This window comes from Strongylocentrotus purpuratus, unplaced genomic scaffold, assembly GCF_000002235.5.
Source record: "Strongylocentrotus purpuratus isolate Spur 01 unplaced genomic scaffold, Spur_5.0 spur5_scaffold_12, whole genome shotgun sequence".
In the NCBI taxonomy this organism is placed as follows: Eukaryota; Metazoa; Echinodermata; class Echinoidea; order Camarodonta; family Strongylocentrotidae; genus Strongylocentrotus; species Strongylocentrotus purpuratus.
The window spans coordinates 23,307,796-23,332,701 of NW_022145597.1; the positions used below are offsets into that span (position 1 = coordinate 23,307,796).

The 24,906-nt window shown below is 38.3% G+C and overlaps 1 protein-coding gene across 2 annotated transcripts; it reads left to right on the plus strand.

Annotated features, from left to right (window-relative positions):
* The first annotated feature begins 11,984 nt into the window (after window positions 1-11,984).
* Window positions 11,985-22,250, plus strand: LOC578199 (neuroligin-4, X-linked). 2 transcript variants are annotated; one of them, XM_030982151.1, is made up of 6 exons: window positions 11,985-12,133; window positions 12,857-13,042; window positions 14,638-15,088; window positions 17,232-17,452; window positions 18,203-18,350; window positions 18,910-22,250. In XM_030982151.1, exons 1-6 carry the CDS (start codon window positions 11,995-11,997, stop codon window positions 19,778-19,780), a joined length of 2,016 nt encoding a protein of 671 aa, XP_030838011.1. In that variant the 5' UTR covers window positions 11,985-11,994; the 3' UTR covers window positions 19,781-22,250. The 2 variants fall into 2 exon arrangements, with proteins under 2 accessions (XP_030838011.1, XP_030838013.1); XM_030982153.1 differs by having other exon boundaries at window positions 17,235-17,452.
* The last annotated feature ends 2,656 nt before the right edge of the window (window positions 22,251-24,906 follow it).

A 24,906-nucleotide genomic window follows, 5' to 3' on the forward strand; every position in this document is an offset into this window, starting at 1 on the left:
GTTTCGAGAGCCCAAGTAAATACAGTTATAGGACTAGGAAACTTACAAACGTGCTTTTTATTTGGCCTCTAGCTCGTGAAAGACTTCTAAAAAGTGGACGTATAAAGTTGTTGACGTCTGAAATATTTTTGCAACACTTTCAATTTATTATTCCTTAGAGAAAGAAAATCCGAACATTATCTGTATTCTTTACAAAAATAAAAACAAATTTCCACATCACTCTATGTACTAAGGATGAACCAACATTATAAAACTCGTAGGTAGAACACACTTGTCCCTCCATTTGTATACCTCTTCAACGTATTCTTTGCTCTTTAAAGAAAACTCGATTGTTCTTTTGTCGTCCTTTTACATATTTCAAATTACTTCTTCTTCTTTTTCTTCGCTATAAGTACAGGCCACCATCAGGTGTATTCTCGTACTGATGTAGGTGCTGTGCAGGTGTATATATACATGTAGTGTCTCAATAAAAGGTCTACAATGAGCTATGTGCAGTTAAAAAGACATCCGTTAACGGGACACGTCCCTTGAAGAACTAACGCAGTTGTCCTTCCATCTATACATACCACCCCCCAGCGTCTCCTTGGCTATATGTCAAATCTCAAAGAAGATGTATATCTCCTCTTGGTCGTGATCTTGACTCTGATCCCGGAGAGGAGGTAGCTTACCGGATTACGATGTGGTGTCGAGGTTGTTAGTGGACCTTCAGGACAGATTTAGCTTTGGAGGGATATGTTTGACACACCAGGGTGACAAATTACCGCAAGTGGAAAGGCTTAAAGAGAAAGTTGAGTTCTGATAAAGTTGAAAAAGATTTTTTTATTGTGTGCACTTTCCACATTCTGGTTATGTTAGTTTTGAAGACTGATATTTGTGTTTAAGTTTTGAAGAACTGAGTGACAAATAAGAAATGTCTCCTGAAAATAAAAACTCTTCAAATTAAATGACCTCATTTTAGAAATATGACAAGCAAAAAATCTGTTCGGACTAAACTTTCATGCCACATGATTGTGTAGTCCGATATATCCATGCTTGTGTGCAGGTGCAGTGTATGTGATTTTGAAATATTACTTCTTTCATTCTGTTCATTCCAAATCTCACAGTATCCATGAATTATTATATATTACATGGTCAACCTTTACAGTTTACTTCTGGACAGTTTGTATCACAGTGAAATCGCATGGGAAAAAAAACATCTTGATATATAAAGAAAGTTGAGTACTTGTTGTTGTGGTTGAAATTAATGGCGTTTCAATCGTCGTTGGATGATTTTCGCCGGGCAATGTTAGAGGGCGTAGTTACTGGTCCACTCTTGGTATTTTTGCTCTGTTGGATGGACTAATGAGTACTGATGACGTGGTTACATTTTGTAGTAAACTAGAAGCGACTTGGAAAGGTTGTTTATGTACTAGATAAGAATCGATGTACATTGTGGGGTTTTGGAACGATGTACATGAAAAGAAGTTGAATCACTCTCACTGGAAATCAAATGTACTAAAATGGATATATGTTGGACTACATACAAACCTGGCATCAAAGTTTGGTTCAAACTTTCAGTTATTTATTCTCACATTTCAAACATGAAACTATTTCAAGAGCAATACCTTTCAGGGGACATTTTCTACTCTGATGCTATTTTCTTAAACTGATATACAAATGAGAAAGCTCAGAAATAGGTTCTTCATTTTTACCAGACCTCAATCTTTTCTTCAAAGGTAATCTTGGATTCTTGTCATAGTCATGGAATTGCGTTCCAAAGGATACTGACTAAAACCAACTCTGAATTGTGTTCAATACAGATGATTGGTTTTGTCAACCAGCAAAAAAAGCGCAGAACGAAACACCAACACACAAAATGCTCAAACTGGACTAAAAACACATTCTCAAAGACTTCTAGATATCAGTCCGCTATTAAAAAGGCAATATCAATGGCCTTTTCCCCACACGTATCGAAATGCGTGAACATCATATTGATAATGATATAATCTGGTTTCTATCGACAACACTGAATTACTTTTGAGTCCATTTCTTTAAAGGTTTGCGATCGTGTTATTAAGGGATCATACCTTTAAGAGAAAAGTTTTCGAGGATACATTGCTCCTGAAATAGAATTGTTTGTCCTTGCGAGGGAAATGTAGACTCAACGGTGAGGCAAACACAGGCTGAAGCGGTGATTGGAGGAGCAAAGAGAGATAAGTCTAATCTAGAGGAATTTACTTCGAAGTGTATGATTACACCGCAAAAGTCATTAATATTCGTTTTAGCTAGACATGTTTACGAGAGGAAGGATGGAATACCAGGCAAACTGAGCAACCATCGTCAAAATATGTAATTTAAGGACAAGCAAGCGTTAAAAATAACCAACCAAACAAATGAACAAGGGCCAAAAAAAAAAAAAATCAATTTACACAACCTAGTCTCCATTTCTCAGATGATTCAAAGAATACAGCTTTTATCAATCATTTCTTTTTACTGCAACACAGTTCTTTTTTTATATTTTATATTGAGTGTTATTTACGTACATGTAGTAATTTTAATGTGTCATTTATTGTGTTTCAAATTTTAAAATAGTATCAAAACATCTCCGCTTGTATTTATTCAATGTTGTATTTTTTACATTATATCTACTGTCAACGGAGCTTTATTTAGAGGCAGTTGATATTATGTGCGTGTGAGTGTAAAAGTGTGCGTGTGAGTGAGGTGTGCGTGTGGGTAACACGACGGCGTGCGTGCACCGACCTCTGGCCACTGTACACAAATATACGCCAAGGAGAATTATGCGTAGTCTGCAGGCACAAACCTTTGTCAGTCGTAACATATGCCAGAGTGTCTGAGCTATTAAGACTATGGAGATGCATTGAACTCCACAGGCCCTTTCCTACAATTGATGCTTTTGAATTGGCACGACCGGTAGGACTCTAGGAGAGGCTTCATTCAAGAGACAATATACACCTTCAAGACACAATTATTATCAAAACAGGGTCTGTGCTTTTAGACTACGCTCTGTGTGTATCCATCTCAGAGTGTGTAACGTACAAGCCCGAGAACCTCCCAAACGAGTATATGCGACAAACCTCCCTCTGGCGGTATGCATAGTGTATCCTTTACATAACCCTCGCGTGCCGATGTATACCGGTGAGGCCATCTGGCGTTTTTATGGTGCCTGGTTTTTACATTGCATGTTACAAGATAAAGCCACCTGCTTGGGCAGTGAAGACCGCCATCAGTTTTGGGTGGTACGAAGTGAGGTGAATGCTAAACCACACGAGGTGGGAAAGGGAAGCTTTGGAAAGGGAGAAGAGTGGATGTGATATTTTCTAAGCTATCGTTGTAATATGTCATAGAAGTGAGAAAAAAAGATGATTAAACTTAATGAAATCGTAAACAAATAGTGCAATCAAGTAAAGTCCCGTAAAGGCGGAGAAGGGAAGCTTTAGAAAAATCAGATTAGACGTGCTATTTCTAAGCCATCGTTACAATATGTCGTAGAAATGAAAAAAAACACGATGATTTAACTTTAATGAAATCGTTAGCACGCATTTCATATAAGTAATGTCCCCATAACCTTTCAACTTTGTCTCTCCCCCATTATCTCTATCAGTAAATTAACCTTCGATTGTTTAAAAGTTCCAAGAAATACATATGATTCACCATGGAGTTCAAAGTTTATTAGTATGGCCCCATTTTTCAATGAATCAGGAAACTTTCAAACAAGTGGTTAAAATAGGATTAAACAAGATGTAAACCAGGTGGCCCTCCTTCCCTTTCTTCCGGCATGATCCTGAATTGAATTGTAGAAAATGATTTTTTTTTACTGTAACATTCAATACTTATACAAATGAAAATGTGCAATTACTTCTGTATTTACGATGGTTATCTTGGTATCCATTCTTTTTTTAATTATTTGTTTATTAAATTTTACTAACAGATTATTGTAATTGAGAAATAGAGGATTGAAGAAAAAAATTGCTCTGAATAGCTGAAGTCCTATCATTCTATCTCTTATAACTTTTACAGGTACTTTTTGCATTTGTAGAGACTAAGACAAAACTAAGTATCCATTCAGTATAGTTTGTTAATAAAGGAGACGAAAAATGTCGGTTAATATAAAAAGGAAATCGTGCTTAATATACCTTCTTTTTTTCATTTATCATTAATTGAATTAATTTGAGCTATTTTAATTCATGCTATTCCTATTTGGATGTCGACATTCAGTTGTATATTTTGGGGCTATGACATGATGTTATTTGCATTAACCCACACATGCGTTACTACCTTATTTGAACTTTATTTGGGTAACACATTTGCCTGATGAACTGCCGTCAAAACGAGCTCAGAAATAGACAGTATTGATTGACACGGCATATTTGGCAATGTATGGCTCTGTTTTGTGTATCAACATCTATGATGTCATCATGTAGCATCTATCCCTGTAAAAATCATACAAGTTGTCGACATTGATGGCATGGTCTCGTGCCAGGGAGTGACGTATCCTCATCAATTGACAATCTTACCGATGCGGGCTGCCGCGTACCGCGTCTCGGCTAATGATGAGTGCAATGTGTCTCTCGCACGTCAGTGCGCCTGGCGGGGACAAGGATTATACATGCATGTAGGATAAGGTAAATACATCAAGGTCTTCTGATGATCTCTATCGGGGGTCCATGCATAATTGCTTATCCACAAAATTCTTGTGTAAACTCACTTACACATCCTAATCAAGTATCAGACAAGAAACGATGATTCATTTCTAATTTCATCCAGAGTAAATCCTTATTTTTTAGTTAAAAACACGGAAACTTAATAAGTGTCATACAGCATGTCAAGATTTTTTTGACGAATGACGTTCATCTGTACATCAACAGTCATCAAAAGATTATATGACGACACATGAGTCATTTCACCATAAAAAAAGGCAAAAGAGCTATAGAATTTTAAAAAAGACAAAAGAGCTATAGAATTAAAATAAGAATGTTTTTACCCTCCTGGGTGAAGTATATTACAATGCTTTGTAAAGCACACATACGCGAAATGCTCTTTATGTGCCGTTGCAGTTTCAAAACAAATTGCAAGATAAACACGAGAGGAACGGTATCAGGGGTAGATGTAAAGCTATTAACGTTTGAATGCATTTATCAATCAAATAAACTTTCATTTGATCCTCTTACTAATTAAATATTCATCTGAATAGCTCATGAACTTAGCTGGTCACCTCATGAAATCTAGAATTTAAACAAAACCGTTTTCACTACACTTACAATAATTTGGTGTATCTTGTGTAGAAATGAACGTATAATTGTTTAAAAACCACTTAAAAAAACCACGTTGATATAATTTCTTTCTTCTGATCAGCCATTTCAGGCCATAAAATTGCTTGATTAGGGCTTCTCCGTATACCCCTTAATTTTATCTTGGAATTTGAGTTTCATGGAATATGAATCGCTACTATCAGGGGAAGATATGAACCTATTAGTTTCTATAACGACCTTTTGTGACCAAAGATATCAAAAGACCCAAATCAAGTCTAACCATCAACAAATTTACTTGATTTACCCGTATTTATCTCAACTGGTCGAAATACTTTCTATTACTATTTCTATCATGAGAGAGTAGATATAAAGCTTATAATAATAATCATAATGTACTAAGACCGAAAACCACATCGTCTTAATCGCATGTGGCTATTCATGGGTAGAATCTTCTACCATCATCTCAATTTGTAAATAAAATATACATTCTGAAATCAAAATGATAGGTTTAAAGATAGGTATTGAGCATATATATTAACATATCATGTTAAGAATAAACTTTTCATAAATTTTGACCGAATTTGGAAAATCCTTATGAAACTGTTATTTTGAGAATGGACGAAATGCTTAACGTTATCTGCTTATTACAAGAACTTTCGTAACCAACTGCCTTGTGCACCTTTATCTTCTCATTCCATTAAAAAAATATTACAGTTGAAATGCTAAACTATAAGCGCACCGTTTCACACCATTGAACTATAGAGCCATACAACTCTATAACCAATGAATAGCTACGAATGCATAATGAAAATGTTAAACAAGTTCTCGTGAACTCTATCTCATGTCCAAAGGTATCTTGCTTAAAAGGCTACAAAGCAGGCCATGCCTTATAACTGGATTCCACATAGTAATCAGTGGAAGGAATTTAGCTTTTTCCAATGTGTTTGTACTATCTCTTGGCCTTTATGTTGAAGGTTGACCCAGCCAGGAAGCTTCTCAAGTCTGACTTACAGATTAAAGAAAAGTCGTAAAACCAGACATTTGGCCAAACAATATTTCGTAAAGGATTACGTCACGTTATAGTTTGGCGGGGGTTGTTTGGATCCCATCTTCCACATTCCAGGTTGACATTTACCCATCGGGTGAACCATCTGGGATCGGTATACAGACATGTCATGTTCGTACATCACGCTTGGTAAATACATCTTCGGGGGCTCGCGAAACGAGGGAAAAGTTAAAGAATGCAAGAGCGATTAAATATGGCCAGGATCTTGTGAAGAGTAGCAGAGGGTGACATATCGTCGCCATCACATGGGATTAATAAGGAAAAAGAAGGATAGACAGTGCAATGAAGATGGTGCTTTCCTTACTTATCCCTTATATATATCTCTTATCACCCCATAATATGTATATCTTATTTACCCCTTATGTACCCATTATGTAGTAGTAGAATGGTTTTTTATTAGATAACTTCAAAATGGTAGCTCGAAAGCTAAATTACATTGCAAGTTTTACATGTATTAAAAATCATTTCAACAAACTTAGATAATATGGACAAGTACACATAATACACAGTCGGTTAGATCATAACTAATTACATATTCCCTACTTACAAACAAATTGATGAAACAAATAAAATAGATTCGGCGTTACTTTTTTTTCTGTAATCATTGTTAAGTGAGGAATATTCACTTAATGTACCTCTCATAAATATATCTCTTATTTCCTTATGTACCTCTTATGTTTCCCTTATGTATGTCTTATTTAACCCTTATGTATCCCTTATTGTAACTGTTTTGTATCTCTTTAGTACTTCCCATGCATACTTTATGACTGTTGTGCATTATTAGTTTTGATTTTTTTTAAAAATTGTATTTATCATTTGTATACATATCATAATATCAAACAAGTTAAGTACGCTAATAGGCCATTTTCGTAATGTCACCAAATTTAATGCATACGTCTTTGTGAAGTGCCTCAATACAAATTATTTCATTCACCTGATAAGAATAATAGTATTTCAATAGTCAGAATGCAAACTGCATATATTAAGTGTTGCTAGGTAGGTCAAGCCATAATGTTTGTCCTTACTGGCAACAACTAATGTATGCAGTTCGAATTCTGTCCATTGAAATACTATTATTCTTATCAGGTGAATGAAATAATTTGTATTGAGGTACTTCACAAAGACGTATGCATTAAATTTGGTTACATTACGAAAATGTCCTATTATATCACGAATGTAATATCATATTTCTATCCGAAATTTCGAGAAAAAAGTGATGGGAGTGAGTAAAGAATAGTTTATTCTTAAACATTGCCATTGTATTCATACGACAATCTGTTTGAATAAATACTCAACAGAATTTTACCCGTCTTTCTTTTAAAGGACAAAACAACCATACAATGATGTCATTTTTCCTCTTTAAATCCGGCCATCTCGGGACCGATGAGTGAATATGTCACATTCTTCTGGAGGACTTCATCCCTTTCTCCCACTAAAATGCCATTTCTATCACAGAAATCATAAAGCAATGCAATTTTCGATAATCCTGTATCAATACGACGACAAGAAGGATTTTTAACGAGCGACTTTCCTAGTATTTGGTTGTCTTACAGTATTTGTGGTTTGCGCGAGAAGATTTGCAGTTTGAGGAATGATTCGTCATCAAATAGTCAGATTGTTTTGAAGCATGCCAAATCTACTTTGTCCACTTTAACACTACGTGTAGAAATGCACATTGTTCGTGTTTTCAAAGAGTCTTTTTTTTGCTCATGATATGTCCTCGTACACAATCATGCGTGGTTTGATAATATTAAATGCCAAAGCACCAACGTATATTACGCATTCAGTTAATAATTTTAAGTTGGCTAAGTTACTTAAATTATCATTTAAATGTTAAAGTGAAGATTGAGTATCGATGCACATCAACGTGTTCAAGGGGATTGTTCTTGTGTTTTGATAATAAAACCAACAACAGACATTAAGGGCCGTAAAATAAAAAAATGAAAGAAGACAAATTTGATACAAGTAGTTCATAAGCTCACTGCAGTTATCAAAATATGTTCGATCGCTTAAAGGTTTGGGGACAAGTTTTCTGTCTCCCCTCTCTCTCTCTCTCTCTCTCCCTCTCCCACTCTCTTTCCCTCTCTATCCTTAGATACAAAGTGGGACATTGTTTCAACTGCTGTCGCTAACCAAAAAAAGAAAAGAAAGGATTTTGTGAAAGAGAAAAGAGAGAAAGGAAGTTTAATGGGGATGTAATGACTATATCTTGACATGAGAGTCCTGAAAAGATTGTATCCTAATATTTCCTTATATTCGACACATTCCGGATTTCCGATGAACGCCTGAGGGCGGTGTAACGTATTCCTTAAAGTGTCCCTTTATAGAGGGACACTATACCTTATGTAGTCCAAAGGTATGTGCACATTACCGCCAATCTCCCATTCAAAGATCAGTTTCGTGTGCGTATGTACAAGAAATGGAGTAACGGTTGTTCAGGAATATGATGTAATAGGGACTTTTAGATTCTGCACGACGAGAACGTGGACTGCCCTTTTAAGGCATTGTGACGTCCTTTTAAGGCACTGCCAGTGACGTCACATTGCCTTAAAAGGGCAGTCCACGTTCTCGTCGTGCAGAATCTAAAAGACCCTAACATAAGTCTCATGTTAACAGGCATCGATAGGCACGCACGGGATTCCTTGAGCTCGGGAATATAGTCGGAAGGCAGTGAAACTGGTTTTGTTGCCTTTACCCCCTACCTGTTTAAAACAAAAACATGAGCCTTTACTACCATGTTTATTTGTCACCAGCTTTTACACACTATTTAACATTAAAGAGAAGATTCATTGATTTAAAAAACTAACTTTAATGTCATTATTGCAAAGGTGACACTTTGATTGGCCAAAGTTATCAAAAGCCAATGCTTAGACAACATTCAAAGTAATGATTATTAACAATTACAAAACGCTTAGATACAGCCCCGACATAGCACCTGAAAAGCTCTCCGGTCGCTGCTGAGATATGACGTCACATGTTGAACATGATGTGCACAAGCAGACGATGTCCCATGACATCTCACACAATTTCACTGCCTGTTTTGTCATCTTTTCTTCAGTTATTTCTCTTACTTCAATACCCTCAGGCGAAATGTTTAATCTATTGCCTCACTCTAAACCCCGTGCATGGTATTATTTGGGTGAAAAATGCAAGGAAAAAAGAAGGAGAAGGAATCTGTCGCTTGTAAACAAAATAGGACGCCATTGTATTTTCAGCTGCATACACCGCGGCATGTTCGGCGTTTCAAGAGGGAACAAATGACGTCCATGCTATCATTCCGGAGGTTTTTTAATTTGAAAGTGTGGTTTCTTTGATTGTTCATTACCCCCTATCCTGTGTATTTACAAACAAAAGAATTTAGTTTTCAGAATGGGGGTCATATCCCTTTTTGAATGATGTAAAATTCCATCACATTTATATACACTAAACTCATTGGCCCGAATTCACAAAGCAAGGTTTGAGCTCAGACCAAGGTTTGACCTCAAACCTCCTTTTGTTTCGCCAAACCTCCTTTTGTTATTTACAAACCTGGTTTGTAAATAACAAAGGGAGGTTTGGCGAAACAAAAGGAGGTTTGAGCCCAAACCTTGGTCTGAGCTCAAACCTTGCTTTGTGAATTCGGGCCATTATAATTTGAGAAATAAAAGCATTGCAATTATGTTCATTCTTTATGGGGTGTCGTCTGCTTGGGCAGGGTTGGTTCATATTGTGACGGCATTAAAACATCGTTATTTTTCCGGCGAATCTCTCGCATATCCCAGATGCTATAGAGGTTGTTTTATTTGTATTTTTATAAATCACCCGATATGTAGTTGAACTAAAACTTGCACGATGGCCATCTGTTAGCTTACCAGTTTCTAGTAATACGCTATTTGCCATATTTGTGATTTTCAATGAATCCGCACTTTAAGAAAGGTGTAAACCCTCACCTACAGCACTGCACCCAAAGTATAACATGTCGCACCAAGAAAGCTGAGATACTGAAAAAGCAATTTCGTTCTATAATAAAAAACAAAAACAAAAACAGCCAGGAAGCAGGAAGGAACTTGAGATTTTATGAAGAGCGAAGTGACATCTAAACTGTTGAATGTTTTTTTAGTAGACGTGATATAAGAAACATTATTCGTTGGTGATATGCATTTGATCACTCTTTAAACCGGCAACCAGCACGAAAAATAACATCACGATTATGAGGACGACATTAAGACTCAACTTCTTCCGTACCATGTTTACATTACAATGAGCAATCTGGGACGTCTTCACATTTAGACACTCGGAAATACCACACAGAATGAAAATTACTTTCCAACATTGATTTGGATCAACGGTTGATTTTCAAAGCCTTAAAATACATGTCATAATTGTATGAAGGTTCATGGATGTCACAACTGGGTAAACTCGGGTGACTATGAACTATGATATGAATTGCAGTCTGCATTCTTTATCTCTAATTCAAAGGTTTGCTTGTGACCTTGACTCTCTCAATGACAAAAAAACACGTGTAATTTATCATTAGGAAAATGAATACAACTATGGATTCAACTTACAGTTTGAGTTGGTTGACTAAATGCAGGGAATCGGGGCAGGCCTCAATGTCGGTTCTGGTGATCTTGATACTCCATGGAACTTAGACTTGCAGCGCAAAATGCCATGTTTTTGAAACTTCAACTTTCATTCACCTGCAACCCATAGTTCCTGCCTGTATGACTTATATGCAGACAGTTACACTAAACTGCTAGGTAAGGCAAACCACTCAATACAGATATACATCACCTGTTGGAGCTATGTAGAGTGCAGTGGAGCCTAACTACCCAACGCATTCAACCAAATTCCTTAATTTACATACAATATTAAAGCGGGTAGCATTGAGGGGGAAAGGTTGAACCCTAATAATGGATAACAATAACACGCCGTTATGTATTTTAATGCAAAGAAATAGGTGATTGCTAATCAAGCATTTTCTATAAAACACCACGCTTATGCACTACCATGGTATTTTTCTAAAATGTTTTGCAAACGTATCGTCAGACACACTATCTCATTCGTCATTCGTCTGGAGATATCTGGAAGAGCCTCGACTTTTGTTTCATTTTACATTTGAGCACCTTTTCCATTTTGTATATCCTAAATCCGTTTATATTATGTATGTTATATGCATATTATCCGCACATAAACAATCGAGGAGGAAGCTCGTTTCGAAATGGAATCCTGTACCTCCTGACATTCGATGAGTTCTGTATATACCTAGATGGAGGTCAATTACGTGCAAGCGCATGAAATTCATTGCTCAGATATTGAAATGTCATCCAAGTGCTCTCGTCTAACTTTTCGTTTTTTTTTGCTTCCCCTCTCTCTCTCTCTCTCTCTCTTTTTCTTTTCCTCACTCTCTTTTCCCTTTTTCTCCCTGTTATTTTCCTCCTCCTTTTCCTTCTCCTCCTCCTCCTCCTCCTTCTTCTTCTTCTTATTCTTCTTCTCCTCCTCTTCCTCCTCCCTCTTCTCCTCCTTCTCCTTCTCCTCCTCCTCCTTCTTTTTTTTCTCCTCCCTCTTCTTCTCCTCCTCCTCCTCCTTCTCCTCCTCCTCCTCCTCCTCCCTCTCCTCCTCCTCCCTCTCCTCATCCTCCTTCTCCTCCTCCTCCTTCTCTTCCTCCTTCTTGTCATTCTTTTAGATGAAACCCAGAGCATGGACCCTTTGGCAGTAATGGTTCATATTCACGGTGATACGTATGATGAAGGATCGGCTAATATGTATGACGGCAGCATCCTGGCAAGCTACGGCGGAGTCATCGTGATAACAGTAAATTACCGCCTGGGAATTTTAGGTAAGATAAACTTTGGCACCGAAGCGTGGCACCAGGGCATATCATCGGGGATGTATATATGTTTAGAATGTTTAGTTTCCGAGCATCACTGGAGTCTCTCAGTCCATGGAAAGACATGATTTCTCCGGTATGTCTTGTCTGATGAGTCGTTAAAATAGGAATGTCAAGCCAAACCAGGGGTGGTGGATGAAAGAGGGCACCACCCCCTTTTTGTACCAATTGGTTTCTATTCTAGTTCTAAGACTTTCGAGAAATCAAGTGCAATTTGAATACCTTATCGTATTGCCTATTAAGAAGCCATGCTCGATATGTCATTGTAATACTCCCACATTACACTAGGTGACGGACAAACCGATGAGGCTGCCCTAGTACGATTTCTCGAAAGTCTTCGTAATCGTATTTGCTTTTCACTATTTAAGGGTGTGTGTGAGGGGGGGGGGGGGAATGCTCATTTTGTTTGCAAGTTAAAAAAAAAGGGAAGTGCAGCCGAGCCAGATGTGATTGGGGGGGGGGGGGCACGCTCCCCTATTTTTTCAGAGACGAAAGTGCCCCTATTTTGGTGAAAAGTGTCATTTTTACTGTTACTAAGTCGCCCCTTCTCAGTGGGAGAGGGGATTAGTTGTTCGCGGTTTTTATGAGACAGGGTCCAGAATAGTAAAGCTAATACAGCATTTGCAAAAATGGAATACTTCCTCTAGCACCTCTTTAATCCATATTTTCCAGGTTTTCTGAGCACAGCCGATTCAGCAGCGAGGGGGAACTATGGCCTCATGGATCAGATAGCGGCCATTAAGTGGATTCATCAGAATATTGGCGTGTTTGGCGGGGACCCCGACCAAATTACCCTATTTGGTGTCGGAAGCGGTGCGGCTTGCAGCGGACTACTCATGTTTTCGAATCACACAAAAGGTACTAGTTCGTGGTAGAGGGCCTTTCGTGGAATATGTCGATGCGATTCCACGTAATGTAAAAGTGATTTTTGTTAGAAAGGGTTACTAATTGTAATTTCATTTAACACAAATTTACAACATTGAAATGTCAAAAATCAACACTGGTTTTATTTTGCTCCCCTCAGTTAACGATAACAATTTTTTTTCTTTTCATTTCCCAGATTTTAGGCTTTTCATTATTTTGTAATATTCACCTTGGTATTTGTTTTATTTGTCCCTACTATATCTCTTCTCATAACAATCAAATAAACCAAATGTTGTACGAGATAACATATTGTGATATAAGTAAGATTTTGGTATATTTAATTATTTCTGTTATAGGTAAAGGTAATTTTCCAAACGTAATACATGACTTTGGGTATATCGGTGTGAGAGCCCCCCCCCCCCCCCATTTATTTTCTCCAAAAAGAAGGGGGGGAGGGGTATTGTAACATTATTTGCTCCTGAATGAGGGTGCATTATTCTTAAATGATGTATGAGAATGTCAACATAAAGGAAAAGTCATCTGTATATCTAAGAGCTATAATGGGAAGGATTGGGGTAGCACCTTGGTCTCCTCGATCCACGTAGGTGCTATAAAAGTCAATTGCTTGTATACAAACCGACAAATAATAGTCTATTTCTCAATAAACATCCCTTCTGGGACGAGCGAAGACATCAATCCGAACTCATCCTTGTGGCCATCGGAACGTCACATCTGTCATGTTGACCAGCATTACCAAATCTACAAATTTTTCGTTTACGACATTTATCGTTAATGACGTCAAAGTATGACTAGGAACACTTAAACAAAATATTGGGTAAAATTTTTGTTTGGCAAAACATTACCAAATTGGGCACAGGTTTCACCAAAGGTTGCTTGGATAAATAGTTTACCTTCCTGTTAGGCCAGTTATGAACCAACGTGTGTTTTTTTTTTACAGTGAAGTGCACACAACTTTTTTGATTTGTGTATACATTTTAATAATGGGACAACCTTTTTCGTTTAGTTCTTATTCGATTAATCTTTTTACATAGATCATGAAATGCACATGTAAAACAAAGAAGAGAGGTATAAAACCAAATAAAGTATCTCAAAAGCAAAGTAAAGGAAATCTTCGTGTAGTTTATAGCATACAAGAGACATTGTTGTATAATCTGGGGCCTGGGGCACATTTTAACTCCGACAATATCACCACGTGTTCGATTATCTTGATCCTAATCCCGAATTTCAAATTTAATCCTAATCTTGATCCCATTGTTAATTTTGAGATGGAAATACACACCACCCTAAATATTCTTACTATTTACATCTCTCTTTCTTGGTAACGCATCATGCATGTACCATATATACACATAATTTTATAGTTCAGTGATTTGATTTGAATTTATTTACCGATATAAAAATAACATAAATAACAACATGAGTAGGCCTAAATGGTACATACGGGATAGCTCTAGTCAGCAGTGTCATTTTAGAAAACCTTTTCTGTCGAGGGGTCCGAATATAAATATATATATGAAAATTGTCTAGTTTTGCTTGATTCTTATATACTCATAATGATACTACAATAGGTCTTATTGCTGGCGTGATAGCAGAGAGTGGATCCGCCAATGCTCCGTGGGCGCTGTCTCGTGAACCAGCTCGCTTCGCGAAGCTCTTAGCTGAAAACGTCGGCTGCGAGGCGGAAACCAACCTCCAAATGGTCGAATGTCTGCGAGGTCTCCCCTACAGCGACCTGATCAACCTCGACTTCCAGTCTCCGCTCTACATGTTCGCTTTCGCTCCAGTTGTTGACGAGGACGTCATAGCCGCCGATCCCAGTATCATGTGGGGACAGCTGATTGCGGGCGAGCGCGACATCGGACGAGATGACTTCGCGTACCTGAGCGGGATCGTAAGAAACGAAGCATTCTCGTACATCGCGGAGGAAACCGATGTCGTGGGGCGGATGGAGCTGGAAGTATTTGACGACATTCTCGATGGGTTCGTGCAGAACAACTTTGGAGGCAACATGAAAGCAAGGTATGGTCTATTTGTCATAGAATATGTTTTTTAAATTAAAAAACAACGATCCAAACCTTGACCATAAACGAAGAAGAAGAAGATGAAGAAGAAAAAGAAGAAGAACAACACCAAAAACAACAACAAGATGATGATGTTCATGATGATGATGATGAAGAAAAAGACGATGAAGAAGGAGAAGAAGAAGAAAAAAAAAAGAAGAAGAAAAAGGAGGAGGAGAAGAAGAAGAATAACAACAAGATCACCATGAATAAAGAAAAAGAAGACAAACTAAAAGTTCATAAGAAAAGTTCATTTCCCAAAGTGAATTGTACAAGTCAGATCTGTTGAAGTCCATTTTCCTTTGATAAGTGGGGACCGTAATTTATTAAAGTAAGAATGATTGCAGTGCACTAATTCATGAAATTCTTACGTACTTCACATAAGACATAAAACGCCATAATTTCACTCGATGTTAATTTTAACCTACTCGTATCGTAACACAACTCCTCACCTTTCTTTGTCGGTGATCTAATTCATTGTAACTGTGCCCTGTTGATTCACGTTGGAGGTGTCCATATTTGTCACAACATTATCACGTGACCATCGCACGATTCTTGTACACTGTTACCACTAATCTTGAACCCTCTTCGAGTCTGTCCTACATTCATAACACATATAATTGCATGGGTAAATGGCATGGTTGACTATTGTGTATACTTGATTGGACCGTCTCTTTCTACGTCTACCATCGTTTAACCAAGGTGGTTGTTCAGTGGGTCATAATGTGGGTTTGCCCGTGGTTCCTGTTACATGTATAATGGCTGCGCGCACGAGGCGTCAATTTCTATTGCGTCATTATTTACGCTAATTATGGACTCGCGAGGCAGTAGCCTAAGTGCACGCTCCAGTAATTCAAAGCGGTGTTTGCGCCGTTCATTTCGCGTTCACTTTTTGTATGCTACCATCGTCACATAGTGCGTCAAAGGCCACTCCATTTGCTGACGCAATCCTGTGTTAGCGACTTGTTTACCTGCGCCAGTGAAGCCAACGAAATCAAATACTGCATGCGCCGGTAAATTAACGCAGTGTTTGCATTGTTAATTTTGCATTCACTCTAAGTACGATGTCATTCTCATATGACGCGCCAAAGACCGCTTCAGTCGCTGACGCAGTCTAACGACAGTGACTGTACCTGCATTTGACGGCTCATGTGACGGGGTTTCGTTCATAAAGTGAATACAAAATGCACTGTGTAAAGATTAATTAAATTACTGCTGTCGTATGGGCTAATTTACTTCGATTGCTTAATTAGCGCAGGTATAAACGTAATCGAAATGGCGCCTCGTTTGCAATGGGCTTAACGTTCCCCTCACTTTTGGAATCGACTTACTCCTAATGCATGGGTGACGGGATCTTGAGGTACTTTGTCTAATTATCTATCGGTGCATGACTTGTACGACCATCCCAACTCCCGTATACTAACATGGCACTTTGTCCTCCCCTTCTCCTCTCCCTTTTTGGATTCTCCACCACGTTTCCTCCATCATGCCTGCTCTTCTGTCCATCTTTGTTTCTCTTGGTCTTGTTCTTTATTGGCATATCTCTCTTTCCCCTTCTCTTTATCTTTCCCACACGATCGTCTGTTTATCTGGCCCTCTGTCTCTCGTCCTCACACTCCCTTCATCATGCTTACTCTTCTCTCTATCTATGCGTCTCTGGGCCTCGTTCTTGGGATACCCCTCTCCCTCTCTACACACTCACCGTTCATTATTTCTATCTCGCTCTCTCTCTTTCTCTCATTCTTATGTTTACCTTCACGATGCCTGCATTTCTTTCCGTCTTCTCTCCGGCTTCGCTTCTCTTTATACCCTCATTTTCTTCCCGTCTATATCCCCTCTATATTTATCTCTTTTTTGTTTAACCCTTCTCATGCCAACTTGATCTTTCCTTCTTTCCTGTCCCCTATCTATATCCATCTTTCTTGTTCATCTCCGGTTTCGGTCTCACTATCCGCATCTCTTTCCTATCTTCCGCTGTTTTCCATCTTCACACCTCTCGTCCTCTTCGATGTCCTTTCTATCCTTCTCTTTTTCGTTATCCATCTTCTATTCATCCCCCCCCCCGTATTCGTGCGGCAATAATTGGGTTGCATCTTTGCCAGTAGCGTCATTCGTGATGTCATCTACTATGAATACATGGACTGGGGAGGCGGCGAAGGCAACGCTTTTACACTGAAGGACAGTCTCCAGGACATACTGACGGATCACCAATGGGTGGCGCCCTGCATTAGTTCACTCAAGCTGGCTGACGAGGCAGGCATTGATGCCTGGCTCTACATGTTCCCACACAGACCCAGACGAAGCATCTATCCACGATGGGCAGGTTAGAATATAATTATAAGCTAAGCTGCAGAATACCTCACAACGCTTTAATTAGTACAATGTATTAGGTTTAAGGTTATGATTAGGGTTAGGGTTAAGGTCAGGGTCACCGTCGAATTCAGGATGAGGTTCGGAGTCAGGGTCATGGTTAGGTTTAGGCTTGAAGTTGAAGTTAGGGTTAGGGTCAGGGTCATGGTTAGGGCTAAGGTCGGGTTTATGATGATGGTCAGGGTTAGGGTTGGGGTTAACGTGATGGTAGATATAAGGGTTAGGTTTAGGGTCAGGGTCAGAGTCGGGTTCAGGGTTAGGGTCAGGGTGAGGGTCGGGTTTATGATGATGGTAAGGGTTAGGGTTGGGGTTAGCGTGAATATTAGGGTTATAGGGTTAAGATCAGGGACAGAGTCGGGTGCAGGATGAGGGTCGGGGTCAGGGTCATGGTAAATATTAGGGTTAGAGTGAGGGACAGGGTTAGGCCCTCTGGTATTGCTTATCTTAGGAATAATTGTGTGTTGGGGTATTTTGCAATTACAAACCCCCAGAACATTGCGAACACACGTGATCATTTGAATATGAATGCTTTAAACGACGTTGTGAGTATTTTATTGAAGATAGCATCATGTCATCATTTTTTGTTTATGTTGCAGTTATTATACCTAGTTACAATAAATTTGATTAAATCAAATCTTTTTTGGAACATTCTTCTAATAGAAACTACTTACTTTATTTGTTCAATCGTTCTTTGCAACTGTAGGTGCGGTGCATTTAGAAGAAGTCCCTTATGTTTTCGGAGCTCCTGTATCCAATATGTCGGTCGGGATCTTTACCGAGTCATACTCGTCAGCTGAGGCTGCGCTGTCTCTGGCAACCATGAACTACTGGAGTAACTTTGCCAAATCCGGGTGCGTATTGAGAAATGTTATTATTTTGATACCTCCTGCACACGAGGCGTTACGGCTCTTTTAGCGTTAACGCTACGGCAGTCCTGAGTCTGGCAAATGTGCAAGAGACATAAGGGCTATTGGACACCGGTCGCCATTTCGTAGACACAGGTCTTTGAAGTCCGAAGTGTGTCTGCAAAATTCACAATATATAAGTTACATCGAAAATCTGGTGCATGAACTACACTTTTTTTATATATTTTTTGTATAATACAATGCAAATGATGCCCCACCCGGGAAGCCCATTTTTATTATTTGTTAGATGGATGCAGTCGCACTGTACATCACAGAAATGTAAGAAATGTCAAAATTGTACGTCGGGAAGGGGATGTTAGACCTACCTAAACGAACAAACAAACAACAACAAAAAATCCTTCTCACCAAACTTTCCACCTAATACTTATATGTAATGTTGAGAGAAAAACAGTCTGAAAAGTTCAGGTCAGATTTACAAAATCATCTGGACGTTCATAATTAAGTTATGTTAATGTCAATTCATGTTGATCTTTGATATCTACAGAAATCCAAACAGTCCGAGGCCTCAAAGCTCAACAGACATCCATCGAAACTTCGTCGTCGAGTTCAACTTTGAGACCATGGAAGACTGGCCCCGTTACACCGTCGGCCGACAACAAATGATCTACCTCGCCTCCAACCCGAAAGCAAAGGATTTCTACCGCGTCCATAAGATAAGCCTTTGGGAACAGCTTGTTCCCAGAATTGAGCAAAAGTTTGCTTTCGAACCGACAGTTAACAACAATCCGTTTCTTCCAGGACCACAGATCAGCAATCCTGGAGGCGGACAAGTGACACACTCCTTGACTTCGGCGATGCAGCCAGTAACCTCGGCTATTTCACCAATGACCGATCCGTTTGAGACAGATATTGATAACCGAGTACCGGGCGCGGATAATATAACTCCGTCAGGAACCGAATCAAACGCGTTGGAAACGGATAAACAGGAAAAGAAAGGTTTCTTAGTGGAACTTAGTATGGTGATCGCTATTGGCGGTTTTCTTCTCCTCCTTAATCTGATTATTCTCGGGGCCATATATTACTTGCGTGACAAGAGAAAAATTGAGAAGCGGTTGGCCCAGAAGTATTTGACCTCTCAGACGGAGGAGAAGAAGCGCACCAGTTTGCATCCACAAACCACACCGGATAGCGGTATCGGCATACCAGTCGCACTGAACCTTAACCAACAATCCGGTCATCACGGAAGTAACCAGCGTTACGGAACACCATCGGTGCCGTCACGTGCTGGCACGAGCGATCATAACCATGGAAACGGCGGGAGTCGGGACTATTCTTCGCTGAAATACAATCGTTCGCCACAACACTTTGGCGCAATCAGGAGGAACTCAGCCGGGGAAGTGGAGTTTGAAGTATAGTTGTGATGACATTTTGGTAGTTCTTGTGACGATGTTTTTTACGCAAGCAGATTGCAGAGTTGACAATTGTGGATCTGCAGGAGAGTAGTGTATGCAGCAGAGATGGAGGTGAATAACAGGGGCAGGGCACACATGCTGTTAGCCCAGGACCACCTTAAATATTATGTAAAGGACCAAATAACAACTGATGCAGAATGATTTTAGAAGAGGGGGTGTGCCGCAATCTGAGCGAAGTGCCCTTCATCACGGGCGCCAACCCTTTTGGACGTTTAGAGTGAGGGCGCTCGAGCTCCCTGATACACCCTTACTTTTTGTGGACTCACAGTCTTAATTGCGTCATCGATATAAAAGAAAATGAACTGTTCCATTTTCAGCATCCATCGAGGATGGGTATAGAGACAGATTTGGAAAAGGGATGTCGTGAGTGGTAGTGTGAAATAAACAGAGAGAGAGATAGAGAAAGAGAGAGACGAAGAGAGAGAGAGAGAGAGAGTTGGTTGAAGAAGAGACAACGAGACTTGACAATAAAGTAAATATCGTCAGAGTAAAAAGAAGATGTGAACTGTGCAAAAATATAATATGACGGAAACGCTCAAATCCTTCATTAAAAGGTTGAACATTATTATCAGTAACGTTTTTTTTAAAATTATCAATATTAAGAAATTAACTGGATTATCCCTCTATAAAGGATAGAAGGTCAAGATGTTCCTTGCGGGCAACTTGGGCCACAGTTGAAGAATGACCAGGTCACAAAACTATGGTTGTCATCAAAACATCTTAATCTTCCGTGAAGCAAAACTATGCCAACTATCAAGAGTATAATTTAGATATATTTCTGGTAAAAAGTCGGGAGAAGACTCCTTTAAAAAAAATAGATTTCCGACATGGACGTTCATTAAATTTTGTTATAAAATTGCGTTCGAATTCTTTTGATTAGAATACACAAGCGCTCATCGCGCTTGAATTGATATACTGCGTAATAGCAGTTGGAAACAAATGGAGTTCAAGTTAATGGTTGTCGTAATTATTATACTTAGGGTCTCTGGTTTAGAGTGAGTCGTTGGCTTAGAATAATAAATACGGATCTTTCTCCCGCCTAGTTGCTCGTGTTATTGAATCAAGAATCGTCGACATACTATATCAAAAGAGCAAATAAGTAAGACCGAAAAAGATTATATTCAAATGAAAGGTGAACATTAATTTGTACCGAGCAGAATTTGCTCAAAATCTTCCAAGTCAATTTTCTACTTGTGCACTGTCAATCCCTTATACATCATTCAATCAATTAACCTTTTGTTGGTAGTTATTACTATTATATTATTCCTGAGATTTGGTTTTCCATTTTAGGAGATGGAACCTTATTTAAGTGTTTAAATATATATGATTCAATGTATATTTAGTTGTATGATAATCACATAATGTTGTATATTTTTGTTACATTGTACAAGTCACTTACTATCATTTCTCTGTAGCTTTTTTACAGTGTTATTATTTGAATTACTTATTTTCGATAGTTGAACAATTAACAAAAAAAGATATTTGGACTGAAGCAACAACTCTATTATTATGTTCATCGTGAATGTACCATGCAAGGGACACTGACATTAAACCCGTTTCAAAGCCTTTGATTAGGAGAGTTTGGCCAACCCGGTTCCAAGTGGACACAACATGGCGAACAGCCCATTATTGGGCAGGCACAAAACATAAACCAATTTGGCCAAACTCTTGTCTAAAGATGGGTCTGAAAGTTTCGCTGAACAGAGCCATCTACGTTGAACCAATGTGTAGCCACCTTGCAAATAATAAACGCATGATTCTAAGATCAACTTTAATGCGACTGCTATGGAACAGGGCGCCATCTATATGATTTCCTACCCAGTATTCATGTACATGTATTATTTAGAATTACACATGTTATCATTAGCGTTAGAATAGTCATTATCAAATATTAGTTAATGCCTTCTTGGCACGTTATAAGTGCTGAATGTTTATAAATATTATAATAAATTTCGGGGGAATGTAACCCCCGTCAATTTAGCGTAATCCTTTCTTTAGTGTGCAATATAAATACATCGTGACCAAAAGTAAATACCAAAAGAATGTGTTGATTTGCAAATGTTTTGTATGCACATTTACTGAGTCATCTTTTGATTTTATACACTGTAATATGTGTAAATTGCGGAGAATGTGAAAAAAGCCGAATTATCATTTTGGGGTTGATTCTGATAATGTATGAGAGATTCAATGCAGAGGAAAAAAAATACTATGATGTTTATTGGACCACTTTAATAATCGGCGTATTCAATCTATTCAATTGATTACATATCTTTGATATCAGTAAGTTGTTTCTGTCAAGTCGAATGCTTGCCTGAGGCTTGCCTGACAAGCAAGATACTAATGTATCGAAAATAATATCGCTAGTGGTATTCGTTTGTCTCGCAATGTGTGGTCAACAAGGGATGTAAAAGATCACGACCACCTGAAGATAACAACCACCCCCCTGAGTACGCGCCTGATTCTGATATAGGTATGTGTTCGGCACTTTTAGCTTGACAATTTTCTTGTCAATATAATGTTATACCAAAATCATCGCATGACCGGAAACAGCGTCCCACACTGCGCCATTCACTGACGTTGTCTCGTAAGGACCAACATAATTTTATGTCTATGTCAATTGATCTTAAGTAATTTTAGTTACATCATTCAAATGTGTGTTATTTTGATTTTGCTGATTTCTTGTTTTTTTAACAATATTTCACAAAAATGTACTTAATTAGAAATTAAAGTCAGCAGGTGAGTGTTGTGCGATTGATTTTCTTGCTTCTCTGTAAACACGTGGTCTTTATAGATAAATGCACTATTCAGGATCAGGGGCCCGTTTCATAAAACTTGTTATCTATAACAAATGCTAGATTTCTATGACACATTTGCTCTCAGCCAATCAGATGCCATGATTTCAGTAGCTTTTAACAGTAGCTTGTAACGTGTTATTGATATCAAGTTTTATGAAACAGGGCTCAGAAAAGTGTTCATGCTGGAACTGAAATTCTTAGTCTAAAGGAAATACAAAGATTATGAATGTTTTCATGAAAGGTTTTGTATCATCTTCCTTACTACTAACTAGCACGAGTTCTCTACGTTTATGTACGTTGATATACTAATCAGAAAAATAATGTTTTCGTAATGAATTCGTGGTTATATATTCATATCATAACATGAACATGGTGAGATCTGGAGTCAAATTGAAACGAGTTTAACATGGTCAGTGATTATGTTAGTATTTTCTAATTATATCTGTACTGAAGCGTTGTGATAAATTTCTATTATTTTATTGAAATATCTCAGTATATAAACATAAACAAAAATCAAAAACATGATAAATGACAATCCACTCATGAAAGCAATTAGCTAGACTGTTAAAAAAATATATATACATAAAGTGAATTTTTTATTTCATACATCATATTAATGGGACAAGTCGTTCTATTGAAATTACAATGGATGTGAACAGTATAAACGTTTTCACTTTACTGTAATTAACGTCAACATTTTTTTTTAGAATACAAAAGCAAAAAAGAAGCGTTACCATGGCTTTCGATTTAAAGGCTTTCAGGAAGATCTATCCAAGATCTATCATCAGTCAATCATGTTTTGGTATAGTGAAGGAGTTGTACTGTGTAGCATGAATAATGTCCCTGCACACGAGGTGAAATTTCTCCACCGCAAATGACGCCAACCGCATTGTGTAATGTATAGAATTCATGAGACAATAAGCAATGACCGCGCCTGGAGCATCGTTTAGATATAATGCGGTCAACCGCGGCGGTTTGTTTGACGTTGACGTAGATGTAATATACTTCACATATTTTCTGTTATCGTTTAACACAGAGCTCAGTTAATACGCATATAACCTTTTTATCGCTCAACTGCCATTCATCTACATGATATTAAATTGTTTAAAAAATGACGCAGCTTACCGCTGCATATTTGAACGAGCACTTACTTGACACGTACATGTTCTATGTACATTGTGGAGAGTGCGAGATCAGTTTTTCCGTCAAAAGTTGCTTTTAGACCAATAATTAATGCACAACTGAGCGCTAAGCCAGCGTCTCCGTATGTGGCTAGAGTTTGCGCCAGGACCGGTTATCTGCATCTACATGCCCGGATTGTCCTTGACTATCCCAACTATAATAACGCCTCGTGTGAAGTGGACTTATGTTTTACTACACTGTACAATTATTCAATACCGTCACACATTTCTTATGTATGTACATGTAGTTGATTCATACAAAAGACGACAATAGACCGGATTACTAATGCACTCAAATTTATGGATGTTTCTTTCCTGGGTACTTAGTGACCAGTTGTTCCATTAATCTGTTATTAATGAATGAACTACAGTACACGAGTTCCAGTCTGCATACATTACTTGTTGCTATGTTGACAAGCCTCGGGCAAGCTTAACAATTATGCGTAAAATCTGAATATGTTAGCAACCCTGTCTATTGCCTGTTATTGATATACATTGCCGAGCAATACACGAGTGTTTGAGATTTGTATTTGTATGAAGTATTTAAACATGATTATGTATGCATTGAATTATTAATAAATTATTACAATTGTTAATAAAGCTACAGTTTTGTACGAGTCTTGTGTAGACTGGATGTGTATACAGATTAAGATTTTATTTTAAAATAAATTCTATCGTAAGTTGGTTGTGAAGAAAAGAACCTTCTTGAAGCTGTTAACAAGATCCCATAATGCTACCCATAAAGACCCCTCATTCACACAAGTCGTGGTAAACTGCGGCGGGTGTTGTAGTTGTTCTTTAAAAATTAAAAAGAAGTGTAATTCGCTTTAAATTGCTGTTTCTTAGAGCTCAGTGAATACGTGTAGGACCTTTGTTGCCACTTAATAGCGACTTTTAGATTGAGTGGACGAGAACGGCGTGAACGTCCTCTGATCATGCGCGTCCATGGCAAGCCGTTTTAACATTTATTTCTTTTTCTTGATATCAAGAATTCAATTCTTGATATGAAGAAATGACTGTCTGTTGTAAAGCAATGGTAATTCTTGATATCAAGAAATAGGAATAAATGTTAAAGCGGCTTGCCATATACACG

What these genes read in the sequence shown, in the direction of transcription:
- LOC578199 (XM_030982151.1), top strand. Translation starts at nt 11,995, where the DNA reads ATGGACCCTTTGGCAGTAATGGTTCATATTCACGGTGATACGTATGAT. An exon ending in CATCTATCCACGATGGGCAG is followed by an intron (nt 17,453 to 18,202) that starts GTTAGAATATAA and finishes TTGCAACTGTAG; the next exon opens with GTGCGGTGCATTTAGAAGAA. An exon ending in AGTAACTTTGCCAAATCCGG is followed by an intron (nt 18,351 to 18,909) that starts GTGCGTATTGAG and finishes TGATATCTACAG; the next exon opens with AAATCCAAACAGTCCGAGGC.